A 15,676-nucleotide genomic window follows, 5' to 3' on the forward strand; every position below is an offset into this window, starting at 1 on the left:
AATAAATGCAGTCACCACTACAGCACAGACTGACTGACATTCTTTACAAAACTTCGACGGGAGATTTCAGTATAAAACTTCTCAATTCGATGTCCTCAGGAAAGCTTGAGTCCAGTAGCACTTTAAAGACCAAGATTTCTATTATGTAAGCTTTTGTAAGCCAAAGCTCTCTTCGTCAGATACCATATCTGCCAAAGGGAGTTTTGATTATCAAAAGTTCATATCCTGGAAATCTCCTTGGTCTTTAAGATGTGACCGGACTCAAATCTTGCTCTTCAACTGCTGACCAGCACAGCTACCTACTTGAAAGGTCTTCAAGGAAATGTGACTGTATCTCATTAGGCTTCAACAGTGGATTTCAGTTGCATTAGAGGGATTAAATTAGCATAGCATAGTGTCATTCCCCTATTACTGATGGTTATTGTATAGGATCCCATTTATCTGCTCCACTAGCAATGGTACTTCTCTGTATTATTTATTTATTTATTTCAATTTCTATTCTGCCCTCCCTACACTGGCAGGCTCAGGGCAGATTACATTTATGCACATTTAAATTTGCAGTTAAAACTCAATAAGTACAATATACATATTTAAAATACAAAGCAGCACAAAAATAATTCTTCGTAGAGCAAAGATGGGCTTCTTAAGCTCTTGTATTTCAGTGGAACAACTAGGGGTTGGTCTAGAGCCTTCCGTATACAAAGCAGAGTTTCTAGTCAACAGGATGATGAGAAAGAAGCATTTCTCACCTCGGCTCACAAATATAAGTATTTGTAATATTTATAATTTTACAAATATTATAAATATTTCCATTTATACCCTGCCTTTTCCTTGTGGATCAAAGCAACTTACAATTTCAATAACAACTAAAACAAGGCAACCAGAAAACTGTAACTAGTGTGTGTTATGTGCTGTTAAGTCATCTCTGACCTATGGCGACCCTATGAATGAAAGGCCTCCAAAACATCCTATCTTTAACAGACTTGCTCAGATCCTGCAAACTGGAAGACATGGCTTCTTTTATTGAGTCAAGCCATCTCGTTTTAGGTCTTAAGTAACTAGTGCACAGGGACATATGAAGGTTCCTCAGTTATGTGGATCCTTGACTATGAAGGGCTTTAAGGTATGGGTATGGTACCGATCAACATTCCATGGCTGTCAAGGCATATCCAGACTTAGAAAGTACAGAGGAAAGTTTCTGTCTTTTATTCCTCACTAGGAAAAAAAAGTATGCTGAGTGGTTCTTGGATCGTTACAGGAAGAAAAAGAAAAGCCATCCATTTGTTTTGAATCAAAGGAGATATGACACGATGGATTAATACTAGAAAAATAGTGATCTGGCCAGCCACAATATCTCAGAGCCCTACGGAGAAAAGCACCAGCTCTTAGCACAGTAAAGCTCAACGGGGTAGCCGAGCAGGTGACGAGTGGGTCTGAGTCATAAAAAGGCTACAGGACAAGGGTCGATATGCTTTAGGGATTCTCCAGGCTGAACGAAGGCAGCTCCCTGAGTCCCCAGGGGCCCCTGGGGAACTTAGTTTCCCGAGCTGCAACACACAACCAAGCACACCCAGATAAGCATAGATCAGGAACCTTGTTTCAGAGGATTTCTCCCACTCTGAAGGCTTCATCCTGGCCAAGACAGATGGGGACAGCACCAAAAGTTACGGCCGCCCAATCTTAGAAGTACTGCTTCCGTATTCAAAGGGCAACACATGGCAGAGGGACAGCAGTCAGTGATGAGATGGAAATTCTCTGGCACAGTTACCCTGCGCAAAGGAAGCTCAAAATTCACCCAAATGCAGTGTGCAAATTAGCACCGCCCAGCTTTTCGGGACCAATTTTTCCACTTTCAATAAATTTGGTTTTTCAAAGAATTCAGAGTGGTTTGGGCAAGGAGATGAGGAAAGATCCATTCACTTACCTCCTGATCTCAGATCCATTCTAGCTATTTAACCTTGCAAATATTTATGCATACTTCCCCTTCCTACCTAAAAAATTCACAGCAGCAACTCAGCAAGTCCTGTTTGTTGGTCCTCCCAGGCAACCAGCTGGACTCTGTGCAAAACAGGGTGCTAGACTAGATGGCCCACTGGTCTGATCCAGCAGGGCTCTTCTTAGAGCCAAGCTACAAGTGATGCCTTACACAGGTTGGACACTTGTCAGCTTCCCTCAAGTTTTGATGGGAAATGTAGGCGTCCTGGTTTTACAGCTTGGCTCTCCATTACAGCTGCAAGGCCAGGATGCCTACATTTCCCATCAAAACTTGAGGGAAGCTGACAAGTGTCCAACCTGTGTCAGGCGTCACTTGTAGCTTGGCTCTCAGGTTCACTGAGAGGATACAACAGCGGCAATGCAGTAAACCAACCTTTGCCATTCATTATTCCCTCCCAAATACTTGACCAGATAAAATTATTTTGACTTCCTAAAGGGACAAGGGTTTTGGGCAATTAGCCCTGAAGGTGGGGATTCCACAGCTGGGGTGCCAAGGAGGCCTTGTCCATGGACAGCCTGCCTCTTAGCATCCAGTGGAGGGGGCACCCAGAACAGGCCTCTGATTTGGATCTTGGCGCACAGGAAAATTTTGTGTTGGAGAAGGTGGTTCTTTTTATTAAAAAAATTAGTGTAATTCCAGTCTGCCATTCTCTTAGAAATCTATTTGCATAAAATTAAAGCTTGCAATTGCTAGCACAGGCTGGAAATCCACACCTGACTGTTTTCTCTAATGGAATGTGGAAAGGAGGCCATCTGTGAGAGAGGGAAGTTTAAAGCAATGAAGAAGCCAAGGGTCTCCAATCACATATTAATAGCATCCAAACTGAATTTATGAAAAATGAAAGGGGGAAGGTACCGGTCAGCTAAAGCACTTTGGTGTAGTGGTTAAGAGCAGCAGGACTCCAATCTGGAGAGCCAGGTTTGATTCCCCCGCTTGAAGCCATCTGGGTGACCTTGGGTCAGTCACAGCTTCTTGGAGCTTTCTCAGCCCCACCCACCTCACAGAGTGCTTGTTGTGAGGATAATAATAACGTATGTTGTTACCCACTGCTCTGAGTGGGTATTAAGTTGTCCTGAAGGGACGATGTTGTTGAATGTTATTTCCCCTGCACCCTTTGAGTATTGCCAGCTAAATCATTATTTTGGTGTTCACCGCAAAACTATAGTTGGTACTTTGTTGCATGCAGCAGGATTCTAGACAGCAGTTTAATTCCTCCCCGGTTGCAGATGACGACTTTAAAGAGAACCCAGGAACATGAATGAAAAACTGCAAGTTGACAGGAAACGTGAGACCCAGTGTGGATTAGTGGTAAGAATATCAAATTTGGATCTGGGAAAACCAAGTCTGAATTCCCGCTCTGCCAGAGTAGCTTGCTGGGTAAGCTTGGGCCAGCCACACTCTCTCAGGGTTGTTGTGAGAATAAACTGGAGGAAGGGGGAACAAGGTTAGCTGCTTTGGGTCCCCCATTGAAGAGAAAGGTGGAGTATAAATGAAGCAAATAAATAAGGAAGCAGAGCAGCCGCATCCCCCAAGCCAAGAACGCTGCTGGCATGTCCATGACAAGAAGCTTGTCTTTTTCAGAAACATAATCGGATCTTCTCAGGAAGACTGCTTTCCCTCAAGGATCTCACTCCCCAATCGCAGCCCTCTGATGGCCCACAAAGCTTTGCTTCTGCAGGTGCTTATAACCAGCCATCACCTTGCAAGGCATCTCTAATTTTGGAATTGTCATTGCTGGGTTTGAAAGAAAACGGGAAACTAGCAGGATGCGGCTTCTTCAGAAGCAACCAGATGCTTTCCTTTCTCTGTTCAGGGGCTGCGGCAAGCCAAGCCGCAGCTGTCTCTAGAGGGTCTGACTCACTGCAGATACTTTGTGGATTCAGGAGATTAAAAAGAAATAGGATCATGGACGGAGGGGAAGGGAAGAGACCCGAGCCGCTCCCCAGCGGAGACACCACACAGACAAGACCACAGAAGCAGCAAAATCAGACAAGAGTTTTTATTTGGGGGGTAAAAGTAAGAGTTACAAAAAAATCCACCTCTGGATGGAGAAAAAAGTGACAAGCATCCGGTACAGACGGGGACCGCAACGGGGATCCTTCACTGGTCTCACGTTCAAGTTTCAAGGCTAACTTTCACCATGTCCCAAGTGCAGATGCTCCAAACAGAGGCTAGGTTTCTGTCATGGCTGGAATTCACACCAGGAGAGGAGATTGAAACAGAAAGGAGAAAGGTCTGGAGAGGAAAAAGAGACGGTGAAGGCTGTTATCGCGGCGCATGCGCCCCAAAGGGATAGTATTATAAAGGATAATACCTTATACTTGTGGGACCACCTCTCGCCATATGTTCCCCCAAGAGGGCTTACATCAGCTGATCAACAACTACTGGTGGTCCCTGGCCCCAGGGAGGCTTGACTGGTCTCAATCAGAGCCACAGGGCCTTCTTGGTCCTGGCTCCAACCTGGTGGAACTCTCTGTCTTGTAGATACTTTTATCCTTTTGGTGGGCTGGTAAGACAAAGATGTTCCGCCAGGCATATGACTGAGGCCGGTCTTGTGTCCATCTGGTGAGCCTCCCTACCAGTCTCCTGTTGCGGGGAGGCTGTATAGTCATCTTGGCCCTCCCCCACAAGTCAACCTGACCAGAATGGTTGTTCCCGCCTTCCCTCCTCATCCCCCACCCCCCTGTGCACAATTGGCAGGAGTGGATGATATGGACCGCCATATTGGAAACTATTTTATTGTTTTTTATGATTGTTATGATTTCATTCTGTATGGCTAAATGTGGTGCCTTCCATGGATATAGATCAAGATGGGTAGCCGTGTGAGTCTGTCTGCAGCAGCAGAAAAAAGCAAGAGTCCAGGAGCACCAATAAGACTAACAAAATCTTAATCTTATAGGTGCTTCTGGACTCTGGCTCTTTTCTACTGCTACAGACAGACAAACACGGCTACCCAGCATGATTTTATTATACTTTTAAATGTATTTATACTTGGTTGTAACCCACCCTGAGCCCATTTGCAGGGAGGGCGGGCTAGAAATCAAATTGATGATGATGATGATGAAGTCTATGCTTACTGTACACATATCTGCTCCCTTCTTAGTACAATGCCCTCTGCTGCAGCCAGTCCCTCTTTTCTTCATTATGGTACGTCATGCCTCAGTGGCCTTAGATAGTTTATTTGTTTTTGCTGTTCTAATGAATCCTCGTCCTACTGCACTGTTTATTGGAGGGTCTTTGCTGTCTGAATTGCTCTCCGTGTTTTGTAATCTGCCTGGAGTCTCAGTGAGAAAGGCAGGCTATAATGAAATTGTTCACATTATTATTATTTAAGATAATAATAACATGGGAAGAGGCAAAGATAACCCTGGGCAAGAACAACACGAGGCCAGAGGGCCCCCATAGAGGCATCCTTGACAAATGATGACTTCTTTGGAGGGACCAAAAGACCAGTACAGCAACACTGATCACCTGGCCAGTTGCAGGCCTGAGGAAGCAGAGTGTAGCTTTCAGGGGTGTGATAATCTGTGATCCTCCAAGTGTTGTGTTCATCTGCAATTTTTCAGGGCACCTCCTTTTATCAAAGCACAACTGACCTCTCTGAATGCTCACAAAAAGGGAGAATACATCATTCCTCCCTCATTTTTTTTAATAGGTGAGCAAGTGGCCAACTCTAGATAAGCCAAAGTTGCAAGATTTGTTGTGTATTATCTGAACATGACTGGCGTTTCATTTGTTTTTAGACAGGTATGGGGGTTTGCATTTTTAAGCAATCATTGTCTTGACATCTTCATGGGAGAAAGGCCAACTACATCTTAAATTAAGACAAAATCAATCCAGCACCCCTCTGGGCCTTCCCGTCACTAGCTCGCTGTTCAAAACATAAGAGCTCGCCAGCTGGACCAAGCTCAAGGGCCCAATCCATGCAACAGCCCATTCCCCACTGTGGCCAGCCATTTGTCATGATGGGAAGCCCACAAACTGCCGTCCCTCCCCTCTTCTTGGCCTCCCTCCAGCCGCTTCTATTCAGAGGTAGCTGCGCCTTGGAGCTTCCATTTGGCCATTACCACTCCTGCTTTTAAAGGCTTCTAACTTTCAACTGCCTAAAGAAAAGTTTTTCTTCAACCCCAAACATTATACTATACCTCCCCACCCCACCCCCCAAAAAATATTGGGAGTAGAGATGGGCACAAAACAAAAAAAACGAACCCCGAGTTTCATGGTTCGCACATTCCACGAACCACAAACTTTCACGAACTTGTCCCGTTTCACGAAATGATTCGTTAGGTTCGTGATTCGTCAGATCCCAGGGCCCTACAATGGCCCCGTTCATACCCAGAGATGCCAAACTTGCAGGGAGACTTCAAAGGCACTCTCACCCAACAACCTTCCCAGCAAGGACAAGAGCAGAAAATAAGAAAAAAGTCTTTCCACTTTCTTTTGAAGCAGCAGCAAATCCAGCCAAAAGCTCCCAAATCTACTCTCTCTCTCTCCAAATCCCAGCAACAGCTCCTCCCTCTCCCTCTGTCTACTAGAACTGAAAGCAGGAGGCACAGAGCTGTGCCTTATATAAGAAACACTCACATAGAGCAGAACAGGAACTCTCTGGTTGGCAGACAGATGGAGGGATGAGGTGTTCCCATGGCTACAGAAGGCCCATCTCCCCCCTGCTCGTTGCTCTCATAGAACAGAAAAGGATATCGGAATTCCATGCAGGCAAGATTGGTATGGACAGGAGAGAAGAGGTGGTTGCCTATATTGCTTTGCACACAGAATTCCCAGCATTGCCCATTAAAAAACCCAAAGTGTTAGAAAAGTCATTTTTCTGGCTGAGATCCTGAAAAGCTTTTGTCCATCAGAGCAGGCAATCCTGGCTAGCTGGACTAGTCCAGGATTGGCTAGTCCAGGTAGTCCAGTATAAGGCAACTTTACACATCCATGAGCAGCAAACCCCAAAACTCTGGTCTTCTGCTTTTCCTACAGAGGCCCACAGCTCTGTGGTACAACACTTGGTCCGTAGCTTGAGAACCTGGGTTCAGATCCTGGTCACCTCCAGAGAAATGACTTCGGATTGCAGGGAAAGGCCTTAGAAAGCCACTGCTAATCAGAGCAGAGTTCCAACCTGAAATTATTTATTTTATTTACTTCATTTATACCCTCACCTTTCTAACCGGTGGGGACCCCCAAAGCTGCTTCCATCGTTCTCCTCCATTGTATCCTACAAAAGGCCACTTCAGAAATCCATCTCACATTCATTAAATATTTGCAAAATAGTAAAGAGTCCAGTAGCACCTTGAAGACTAACCAACTTATTTATACCATAAACTTGCGAAAACCACAGCTCTTTGTCAGATGCATCTGATGAAGAGAGTTGTGGTTCTCGAAAGCTTATGCTATATATAAGTTGGTTAGTCTTCAAGGTGCTACTGGACTCTTTACTATTTTGCAACTACAGACTAACATGGCTAACTCCTCTGATTAAATATTTGCACTCATTTCTTATGTTCTCGGAGCTAGCCTTTGCCTGCAACGAAAAAACAGACTCTTCTGCCCCTCAAAGACCCACCTGTGTTCCTACCGGTGCTCAGATACCTGTGGGTGCTGAGGAGGTCTCTTCTTCGGAGCAGAAATGGCCACCTCCTTCCGCCCTTGTCTAAGGCCCTGAATGGCCGGACAGGAAAAAAAAACCCACACGTCAGAACAAATTGGCAGAGAAAATCCCCCCCTTCCTCCCTGTGAAACAGAAGAGAGCCAATCAGCTCACAAAACAGTCAGGGATGTGCCAGCCTGTCTTCAAGGAAAGGACCCCCACACACTCTACAAGAGCCAGGCCTCACCATGTAGTAGCCGGTATGGTAGCCACTCAAATGCCAAGCCAGGAGCATACAGATAAGAGAGTCTTTGTCATCATGGCCGTGCGGAGGAGGCACCAAGGGCTGGACAAGGCAGAAGAGAGAGGACCTGGATCAGTCCTGACACCCCCCCAAGGGTTACCCTTTTCCCAATTCCTGCGCATTTTCTCCAAAATGATAGCTTGTGGAACTCACTGCCACTAGATGCCAAGATGGCTTCAATGGAGGGTGAGACATTTAAGATACAGCAGTCTTTATTAAAGGTTATTGGCCGCAATTACTAATATCATTCTGCAGAAGTAAAATAGAACTGTTCGAGAAGGCATTTTTTTTAAGGGAATGGAAGTGCATTTTCCTAAAGAGTTGTAGTTTATGGCTCTGTTTATTGCATATATGAACTCATTTGTACAGCACAAATTTTTCTAATCCAGTTGCTAACTTCTTTATATCTTACACTGTTTCCTTTATTCCATTCTCTTTCTAACTTTGCCATCCGCTTTGAGTCTCAGTGAAGCAGGCAGTCTAGAAGGACACTAAAGAAACGGAGCCATCAGAGAGAGGGCAGGGAGCAGCCAGGCAGGAACACAAACCCCGATGCTGCCTGGATCCGGCTCGGACGACAAGCAGCATCTTCGTTTGCTCTTCCATGCAATGGCAAAAGACCCCCAAAGTCTGGGAAGAAGATATCGAAACAACATCGGCCCACTAGTGGAGAGTGAGACAACCTGCTGCTAATTTATTGTGTTCTTAGAAACAGATCTCGTAAGCTGCCTTGAAAGCTATATAAGGTGGAGGGGAAAGAACAAAACGCACCTCCAAGTTCAGAGGCATTTTACCTCTCAATACAATTTGCTGGAGACAAACAACCAAGGCAGGGCATGCCTTGCTCGTGGGCTTCTGGCTGCCCATTAAGGGGAGTCAAGGAGATCTCTAGCAAGGCAAAGAAACTCACGGGTTTTTCATCTTTTGGTGGCTGGGGGGTGCTAGAGTTTGCCCGGCCGTTTTCCTCACTGCTTCTCCTCTCTTGAAATCGCAACGTGGCAGTCGATTCCTCCTGCACAGAAAACCAGAGGATAAAGCTTGCCCAAGCAGCCTGGGAGAGCAAAGTGAGGGAGAGGGCAAGGAATGATGATCAAACTGGGAGCAATCTTCCCCCAGACTGGAGAAAATTTTCTGTATGACTTGTATGCACCTTGGCTCAATCACCTGGAGTTACCTACTACAGCAGAACAAAATTCACTTTTCCATTTGCAGCATACCCAATGCAGGCTGAATGGCCAGAGAAGGGCAAGCAGGAGCCAGGAGACCCTGGGAACCTTCTGATCCCAAACAGCCTGGGCCTCTTGGCCAGCCATTTTCATTCTGTGCTTGCTCTATTTTTTCCAGTTGGTTTCAGGACCTTTCACAGTTTAAAATTTAAGATGGGAAACACGTGCTAAAGAGCTGCTGAAAACCAAGGGATACCTTTTGCAAATGAACAAAATAAAAATCTCATGGTCCTACGTGCGTACATATACACAAAGGAGGAGCAGTTTGCTCATATATAAAACCAAAGGGGCCATGTGCATGCATAGGCACCCATAATATTTTATTTAAAAGATTTGCATTTTGCCTTGCGGCAGTTGTTTCCGAGACAACTGAAACAACACAATTAAAACAGTACATGCATTAAACCTGAGGCCGACAGAATAAGCATCAAACCAAAGTGAATCAGCAGCAGAGACGGGAAGGGAACTCCCCCTTCTGACCCCCCTCAAGATTATTATAATAAAAATAGGAATCAAAATTATTTAATACTATTATAAAGTAACACGTACACATGCACGCACATCCCTACATTGTATGCCTCCTGGAACCGAATGCACATTTTTGGAGCTCAGCCACGGCTGAGCTCTTTTTGCAAGTTCAGGACTTGGCCACACCCTGGCATCTATGGGAGCCCATGTGGGCCCCCTTTAGCTCCTCAGCTGCCCACATGTCTTCCCACAAGCAGGATTCTCAGCCATGCCAGATGTCGCCCGTGGGCTGCCTCCAGCATCTGCTTCTGCGGTCTTTTGGCCTTCTTTGTCCCTGTTTTGAGTCTTGCAACCATAGATCAGCACTGTGGCCAAGCTGGGGCTCCAGATATGATGTCTCAACCAGGCAGAAGGGTGCCAGGGCACGCCTGGCCTGGTCAACCCATCTGGGTGGGCTGTGAAAGTCATTGACATGGCTTTGAACTCGGAAATGCAACCCATTGGCCTGATCAGCCCAGGCATTCCCACCTCTCTATCGGGTTGGCATCTCTGCTCAGTCTCTTGCAGGCACCTTCCTTTCCTCCATCCCGCTCAGCCTGCACTCCGGGGCCTGACAGGCACCCTCCACAAACACAGACTTACACAGGTTGCTCACCCTGCATTCCTCTGGGAGCAGAAGGTCGGCCAACTCCTGCTGCTCCTGGTTGCCATAGTGATCAAACTCCACACAGCAAGTGCCAGCCTCAGCGTCCACCTCCCGAATGGTGGCCGGATATAGCAGGCCGTCTCCTGACCAGACAGCTCGGCAGGCATCCCCAACAGCCCACTAGGAAAAAAAGGAGGAGCGTTTAAGGGGGGTTAGGATGGATATTCCCCACTCGCGAGATACTTATACCGCACTTTTCTCCACAGTGGCGACTCAAAATGGCTTATATCGTCCTCTTCTCCATTTAATCATCTCAACAACAGCTATGGGAGGTAAATTAGGCAAAAAGAGTGATTTTCTCTACAACCCAGCAAATGGGGATTTGAACCTCTGCCTCCCAGGTCTAATTCCTTCACCACGCTATACAACATGGGCTGGTGAGCAGGGGACAAAATTCATGGAGGAGGAGAAAGGCCACAATAGCTAAACAGAACCTCCCAGTTCAGGGACGGTCTTCCTCAGAAAACCAGTCGCTGGAGGTCAGCCGCAAGGGAGGGCTACTGTCTTCGTGCCCTGGGAACAGCTCTCTTTAGTCCTCTGGCTGACCACCATTGGGAACAGGATGCTGGGCCCACTTTGGCCTGATGTAACAGGGCTCCTTCTTTGTAAAAGGCTAGATAAATGTTTCACAATTAACAGCTGGTAAATGATTCTGGCAGGCCTTCTGACCCTCAGCAGGTGCTGCCACTTTTTATGTGTGAGGAATCAGTATTTTTTTTCCTCCTTACAAACACCACTCCTAGAAGGCTAGCATGTCAAGGGGGAAAAAAATCAGACCTCCCCAACTCCTAACATACAACTTTTCTGTGTTCACGGAATGTGATGGCTCCTCTGTACAAATAAAATTTTCCCCCATGCAGAAATCTAGGGTGTCAAGGAGAAGGTTAGGACCAGTTCCATTGATATACTGGATTTCTATGTGCAGGGAACTTGGATGCTCCTTCATACGAGGAAAAGAAAACCCAGTGAAGGCTCTGGAAACTGAAGATCTCAGCCCAAGCCCTACAGGGGGGTGGGTTGGAGCCTTCTGCCTACCAGTTCTCACCTCCTTTGTTGCCTCCTCGGCTTTGGGGGGTCTCCAGCCAGGGGGCAGCAGTGCAGCCAGTGGTTGCTCCTCCTCATTTCCATAGCCATCAAAATGTACCATACAGCACCCATGGTCCACGCTGGTGATGCGAGCTGGGTACAGAAGCCCATCCCCTGACCACACCGCAAGGCAGGCGTCTCCAATCTGCCACTGGATGCAGGGAAGAGATAAGAAAAACAATTCAGAGATAGAGGAAAATAGCAGACAGAACGTGCACAGCCATTCCTTTGATCCCAAAACTCAAAGCAAAAACGATACCAAATAGGTCTCATCTCAAAACACGTCTGATGTGACGGGAAGGGGGCCAACCTCACATTCACTCAAGACAGAGGCCTATTTCTGATCAAGGTGGTCAACTTATGTCCACGATGTAGACTGCAAATCACATGACTGAATATACCCCCAAACAATTTTTTAAATTCTTCTTGCACATAGAAACTTAGCTTGTCAAGGAAGCTAGCAGGGAATGCCTTTCTGTAGCAGGCTAGTTGAGTATAAGAGGGGAATTTTCACTCAGTTGAGCCCTTCAATCCAAGATCTAAACTGGGAAATCCCAACTCAAGCTGAGCCACTCAAGGCCCAAGTATTGATTCTGATGCACAAAAACATACCTAGAGAACTGCTCGACCTGTGTTTGTTTGATACAAGAGCCACATACTAGGGAATGAAAGTCATGCCAACCTAGTTGCAAATTACCTGTTAAGGATGGTAAACTTGGATCCAGGGCCACAAGCCAGAAAAAGAAACAAGAAAATGTCCCTCATACCCACAACAGCTACTTCCAAACAGGTGTGCCTCTGTTTACCTACCTGCCTGCCTTCCTCCTCCTCATTCTCTTCTTCTTCTTCTTCTTCTTCTTCTTCTTCTTCTTCTTCTTCTTCCACATCTGATTCACTTTCATTGCTTGATCTGCATTCTGCAAGGCTCTTGCTCCTTCCAAGGGTCTCCTGCAAACAGAAAGACTAAATCACTTGGGATTTTTATGGGGGGGGGGGGCGGGGGCGGTTTAAAGCTGTCAAGATCAAGATCTGTTAAATTCTAGACGACGTACAGAAAGCAAACAGAGAGAAACTTTCCTCCCTCTCCTGTAATACCAGAACTCAGGAGCACCCTATGAAACTGGCAAAAAGATTCAAGACAAAGAAAAGCACTTCTTCACACTGTGGCTTGTGGAACTCACTGACACATAGTACGGTGAGGGCTATTGGCTTAATATGGATTTTAGAAGGAGGTGGACAGATTTATGGAGGATAGGGCTATCATTCACTATCAGGCCTAGCTGAGAGGGGCCTCTGGGTTCCAAAGCAATATTCCTATGCTTGCCTGCTTTGGGGAATTGCTCAGCAGATGAAGCGCCAGCCCTGCTAGTGAATTCCCTGTGGCATCTGACAGGACCAGTGTGAAACAGGATACTGGATTTGATGGATCTAGCTTAACTACTCTCCTGTTCTTATGAAAGACTGGACAAACTTAGTGCAGCTTGGAACACTGATTCCCTTCCAATTCAGTAGTTAAAACACAAGAGCAGGAAGGCAGGATAGCCGAGGGAACACCAGAGAAAACAAAAAAGTCTCCACTCACTGGCAGAAGACAGCGACAGGAGGGGACAGATGTCTGCCCTGGGGAGAGAGTTTCATAACTTGGGGGCCACAACCAAGAAGGCCCTCTTGGTTGCCACCCACCTAATCTCCATTTAGATATTATCATTGATGGGTCTTCTCCTCCTCCATGAATTTGGCTTATCCTCTTTTAATAATAATAACAATAACAACAACAACAGCATTTGATTTGTATACCGCCCTTCAGGACAACTTAATGCCCACTCATAGCAGTTTACAAAGTATGTTATTATTATCCCCACAACAAAACACCCTGTGAGGTGGGTGGGGCTGAGAGAGCTCCTAGAAGCTGTGACTAGCCCAAGGTCACTCAGCTGGCTTCAAGTGGAGGAGTGGGGAATCAAACCCGGCTCTCCAGATTAGAGTCCCACACTCTTAACCACTACACCCAACTGTTTTTCTGTTTTAAAAACATCCTAGCTAAGAGCCATCACTTTCTCTTGCAATAATAGCAGGCAAAGGTCTTTATGATGTGGTTTTGTGATGGGCTGTCATGGGGAAGACTGTTCCACAATCACTACAAAACTAACCCTGGGCTATGCTTTGCAATCATGAGACCGGGACAAAGGTTCGATCATCAAATCTTAAACAAAGAGGGAAATGTCCTTCTAGAGCTGGTACTTCTCCAGGTGGTCCAGAGTTTACATGAAAAAAATTCAATTTTAGGCAACAGGTGATCCATTAAGAGTCTGCCAACCACCACCACCACCTCCACTTCACCCAGATCCGGTTCATTAGCCCCTTGTCCAGGCACAGCTTCATATTCTTGCAACGACAAGTTAACAAGATAGAAGCTGTAGAACTCCCTACTGCATAAAAAGGGTTGTATTTTTTGCAAACATTTCTGGCTCATTTGTCAGTGTTAGAGCGGGTTAGGATGCAGGCAGGCACAGAGGTCATTTACCTTAAAGGAGAGGACAGCCTGGTCGTAGGAATGGATCAGGGCCTGGTCATCGAAGGCCGCACAGTCTGTGATCTAGAACAGGGAAGACAGAACAGTTTTTGAGATCAGCTCAAACGCTGGGAACCCATCAGTTCAGAAAATCAGAAACAAGTGTTTATATAGCGCTTTTGTAGATCCAAAGCACCTCACAGATATCTGCTTCCTTTAATCTTTGCAACAGATGATAGTAGAAGGTAAGGCCTACCAATGCTCCTGCTGTGGAGGTGCAAGCTTTCAAGTTACACAGAACGCTTGGAGTATCAGCTTCTGAAGCAGTCCCATCTGCAGCCATAATCAGGCAATTTGCCTTTTCAAAAATTTCACCAGCCAATTTCTGTAGAGCAAGCCTATGCTGATGTATCGATCCTGGTGGAAGCCGGGTTCAAATAGCCGGCTCAAGGTTGACTCAGCCTTCCGACCTTCCAAGGTTGGTAAAAAGGGTACCCAGTTTCCTGGGGGTAAAGTGTAGACGACTGGGGAAGGTAATGGCAAACCACCCCGTAAAAAAAGTCTGCCACGAAAACGTGATGCGACATCCCCCCATGGGCCAGTAATGACTCAGTGCTTGCACCTTTACGTTTACATAGGAGCAGTATGGGCAGAGGTTTGGATAGGGGGTCAATTGACAACTAAAAACTCTAAATACCCTAAAAACTCTTCCTGAGCTTCAAATATCTGCAGATACAAGTTGTATTAAGGCTGTCTTGTTTGGTTGTAACCAAACCTGAGCAGCACACAAGTAGAGAACACCAGGTAACAAAACAAAGACACATTTTTAACAGCACTGGACCGTGCTCTGCAAGGTTCATCTCTATCGTTTTTGCAAATGCAACTGGATAAATATAAATCAACCTTTTTTTCTTAGATGTGCCAAGAGAAGGCTATTTTAGAATTTTGCTGTAACCTTCTTTTTGCTGTAAAAAAAATTCTATCCGGACTGAAGTGTTTGTGCAAAAGTTCTCTCCGTGAATCTGGAGGCAATTTACAAGGCAATCCTAAAAAGAGTTACTCCAGACTAAATCCATTGATTTCAAAGGGCTTAGACTGGAGTAACTCTTTTTAGGACTGCACTGTTAAACCACAAGGGAAGAAACAGAATATTGACTTTCAAACTGTTTATCCCCCGGGAAGAGGGAGTCCGGCTCACTCACCCTGGCTCCCTGGTTCTGATACACAACCTCCCCTCTGCATTCAGCCATGGCAATAACCGGTTCTTGCTGCCAAAGAGGGGGGGAACTGTGGCTCTCGAACTAACGACTTTTCTCCATCTTCGCATGCTCTCTGCAGGAAATGTAGTTCCCCTTCCCCTCCCACTCTGCGTAAGGAAATCACATTTTAAAAACATCTAGACTACAAGTCCCAGAAGACATTGCTTCCACACCCGTAGAGTTGCAGAGCGGAAGGGCTTTTGGGGAATAGTTGCACACCGCCACCTAGAGCCAAGTGACGGCAACTGCAGCTTTAAAAAATGATCCTGGTTAATACCTGTTGCTTTCACACGTTAGGAAGCCACGTGGCTCTTCTAGCAAAGGCACACGCGACAGTGAAGTCACAGCTCAGTGGGGTTGCCAACCTGCAGGTGGGGCCTGGAGATCCCCATAGAATCATCAGAGACTGGCTCCCCTATAGAAAATGGTGCTTCGGAGGGTGGGTTCTATGGCATTATGCCCTGCTAAGGTCCCTCTCTTGTCTAAACTCCACCGTTCTAGGCATGCCAACCTCCAGGTGGGGCCTGGA

The 15,676-nt window shown here is 46.2% G+C and overlaps 1 protein-coding gene across 2 annotated transcripts; it reads right to left on the reverse strand.

Moving 5' to 3' along the window:
• Nucleotides 1-3,980: 3,980 nt before the first annotated feature.
• On the reverse strand, nucleotides 3,981-15,228 carry LOC129330830 (survival motor neuron protein 1-like). 2 transcript variants are annotated; one of them, XM_054981042.1, is made up of 9 exons: nucleotides 15,091-15,228; nucleotides 13,901-13,972; nucleotides 12,187-12,324; nucleotides 11,336-11,527; nucleotides 10,240-10,410; nucleotides 8,801-8,902; nucleotides 7,834-7,932; nucleotides 7,589-7,657; nucleotides 3,981-4,231 (listed from the first exon to the last, which is right to left on the reverse strand). In XM_054981042.1, the coding sequence occupies exons 1-9, from the start codon at nucleotides 15,136-15,138 to the stop codon at nucleotides 4,112-4,114; spliced, it is 1,011 nt and encodes a 336-aa protein (XP_054837017.1). In that variant the 5' UTR covers nucleotides 15,139-15,228; the 3' UTR covers nucleotides 3,981-4,111. The 2 variants fall into 2 exon arrangements, with proteins under 2 accessions (XP_054837017.1, XP_054837018.1); XM_054981043.1 differs by having other exon boundaries at nucleotides 4,090-4,231; nucleotides 7,563-7,657.
• Nucleotides 15,229-15,676: the final 448 nt, after the last annotated feature.

Source organism: Eublepharis macularius, chromosome 5, assembly GCF_028583425.1.
Source record: "Eublepharis macularius isolate TG4126 chromosome 5, MPM_Emac_v1.0, whole genome shotgun sequence".
Classification (NCBI taxonomy): Eukaryota; Metazoa; Chordata; class Lepidosauria; order Squamata; family Eublepharidae; genus Eublepharis; species Eublepharis macularius.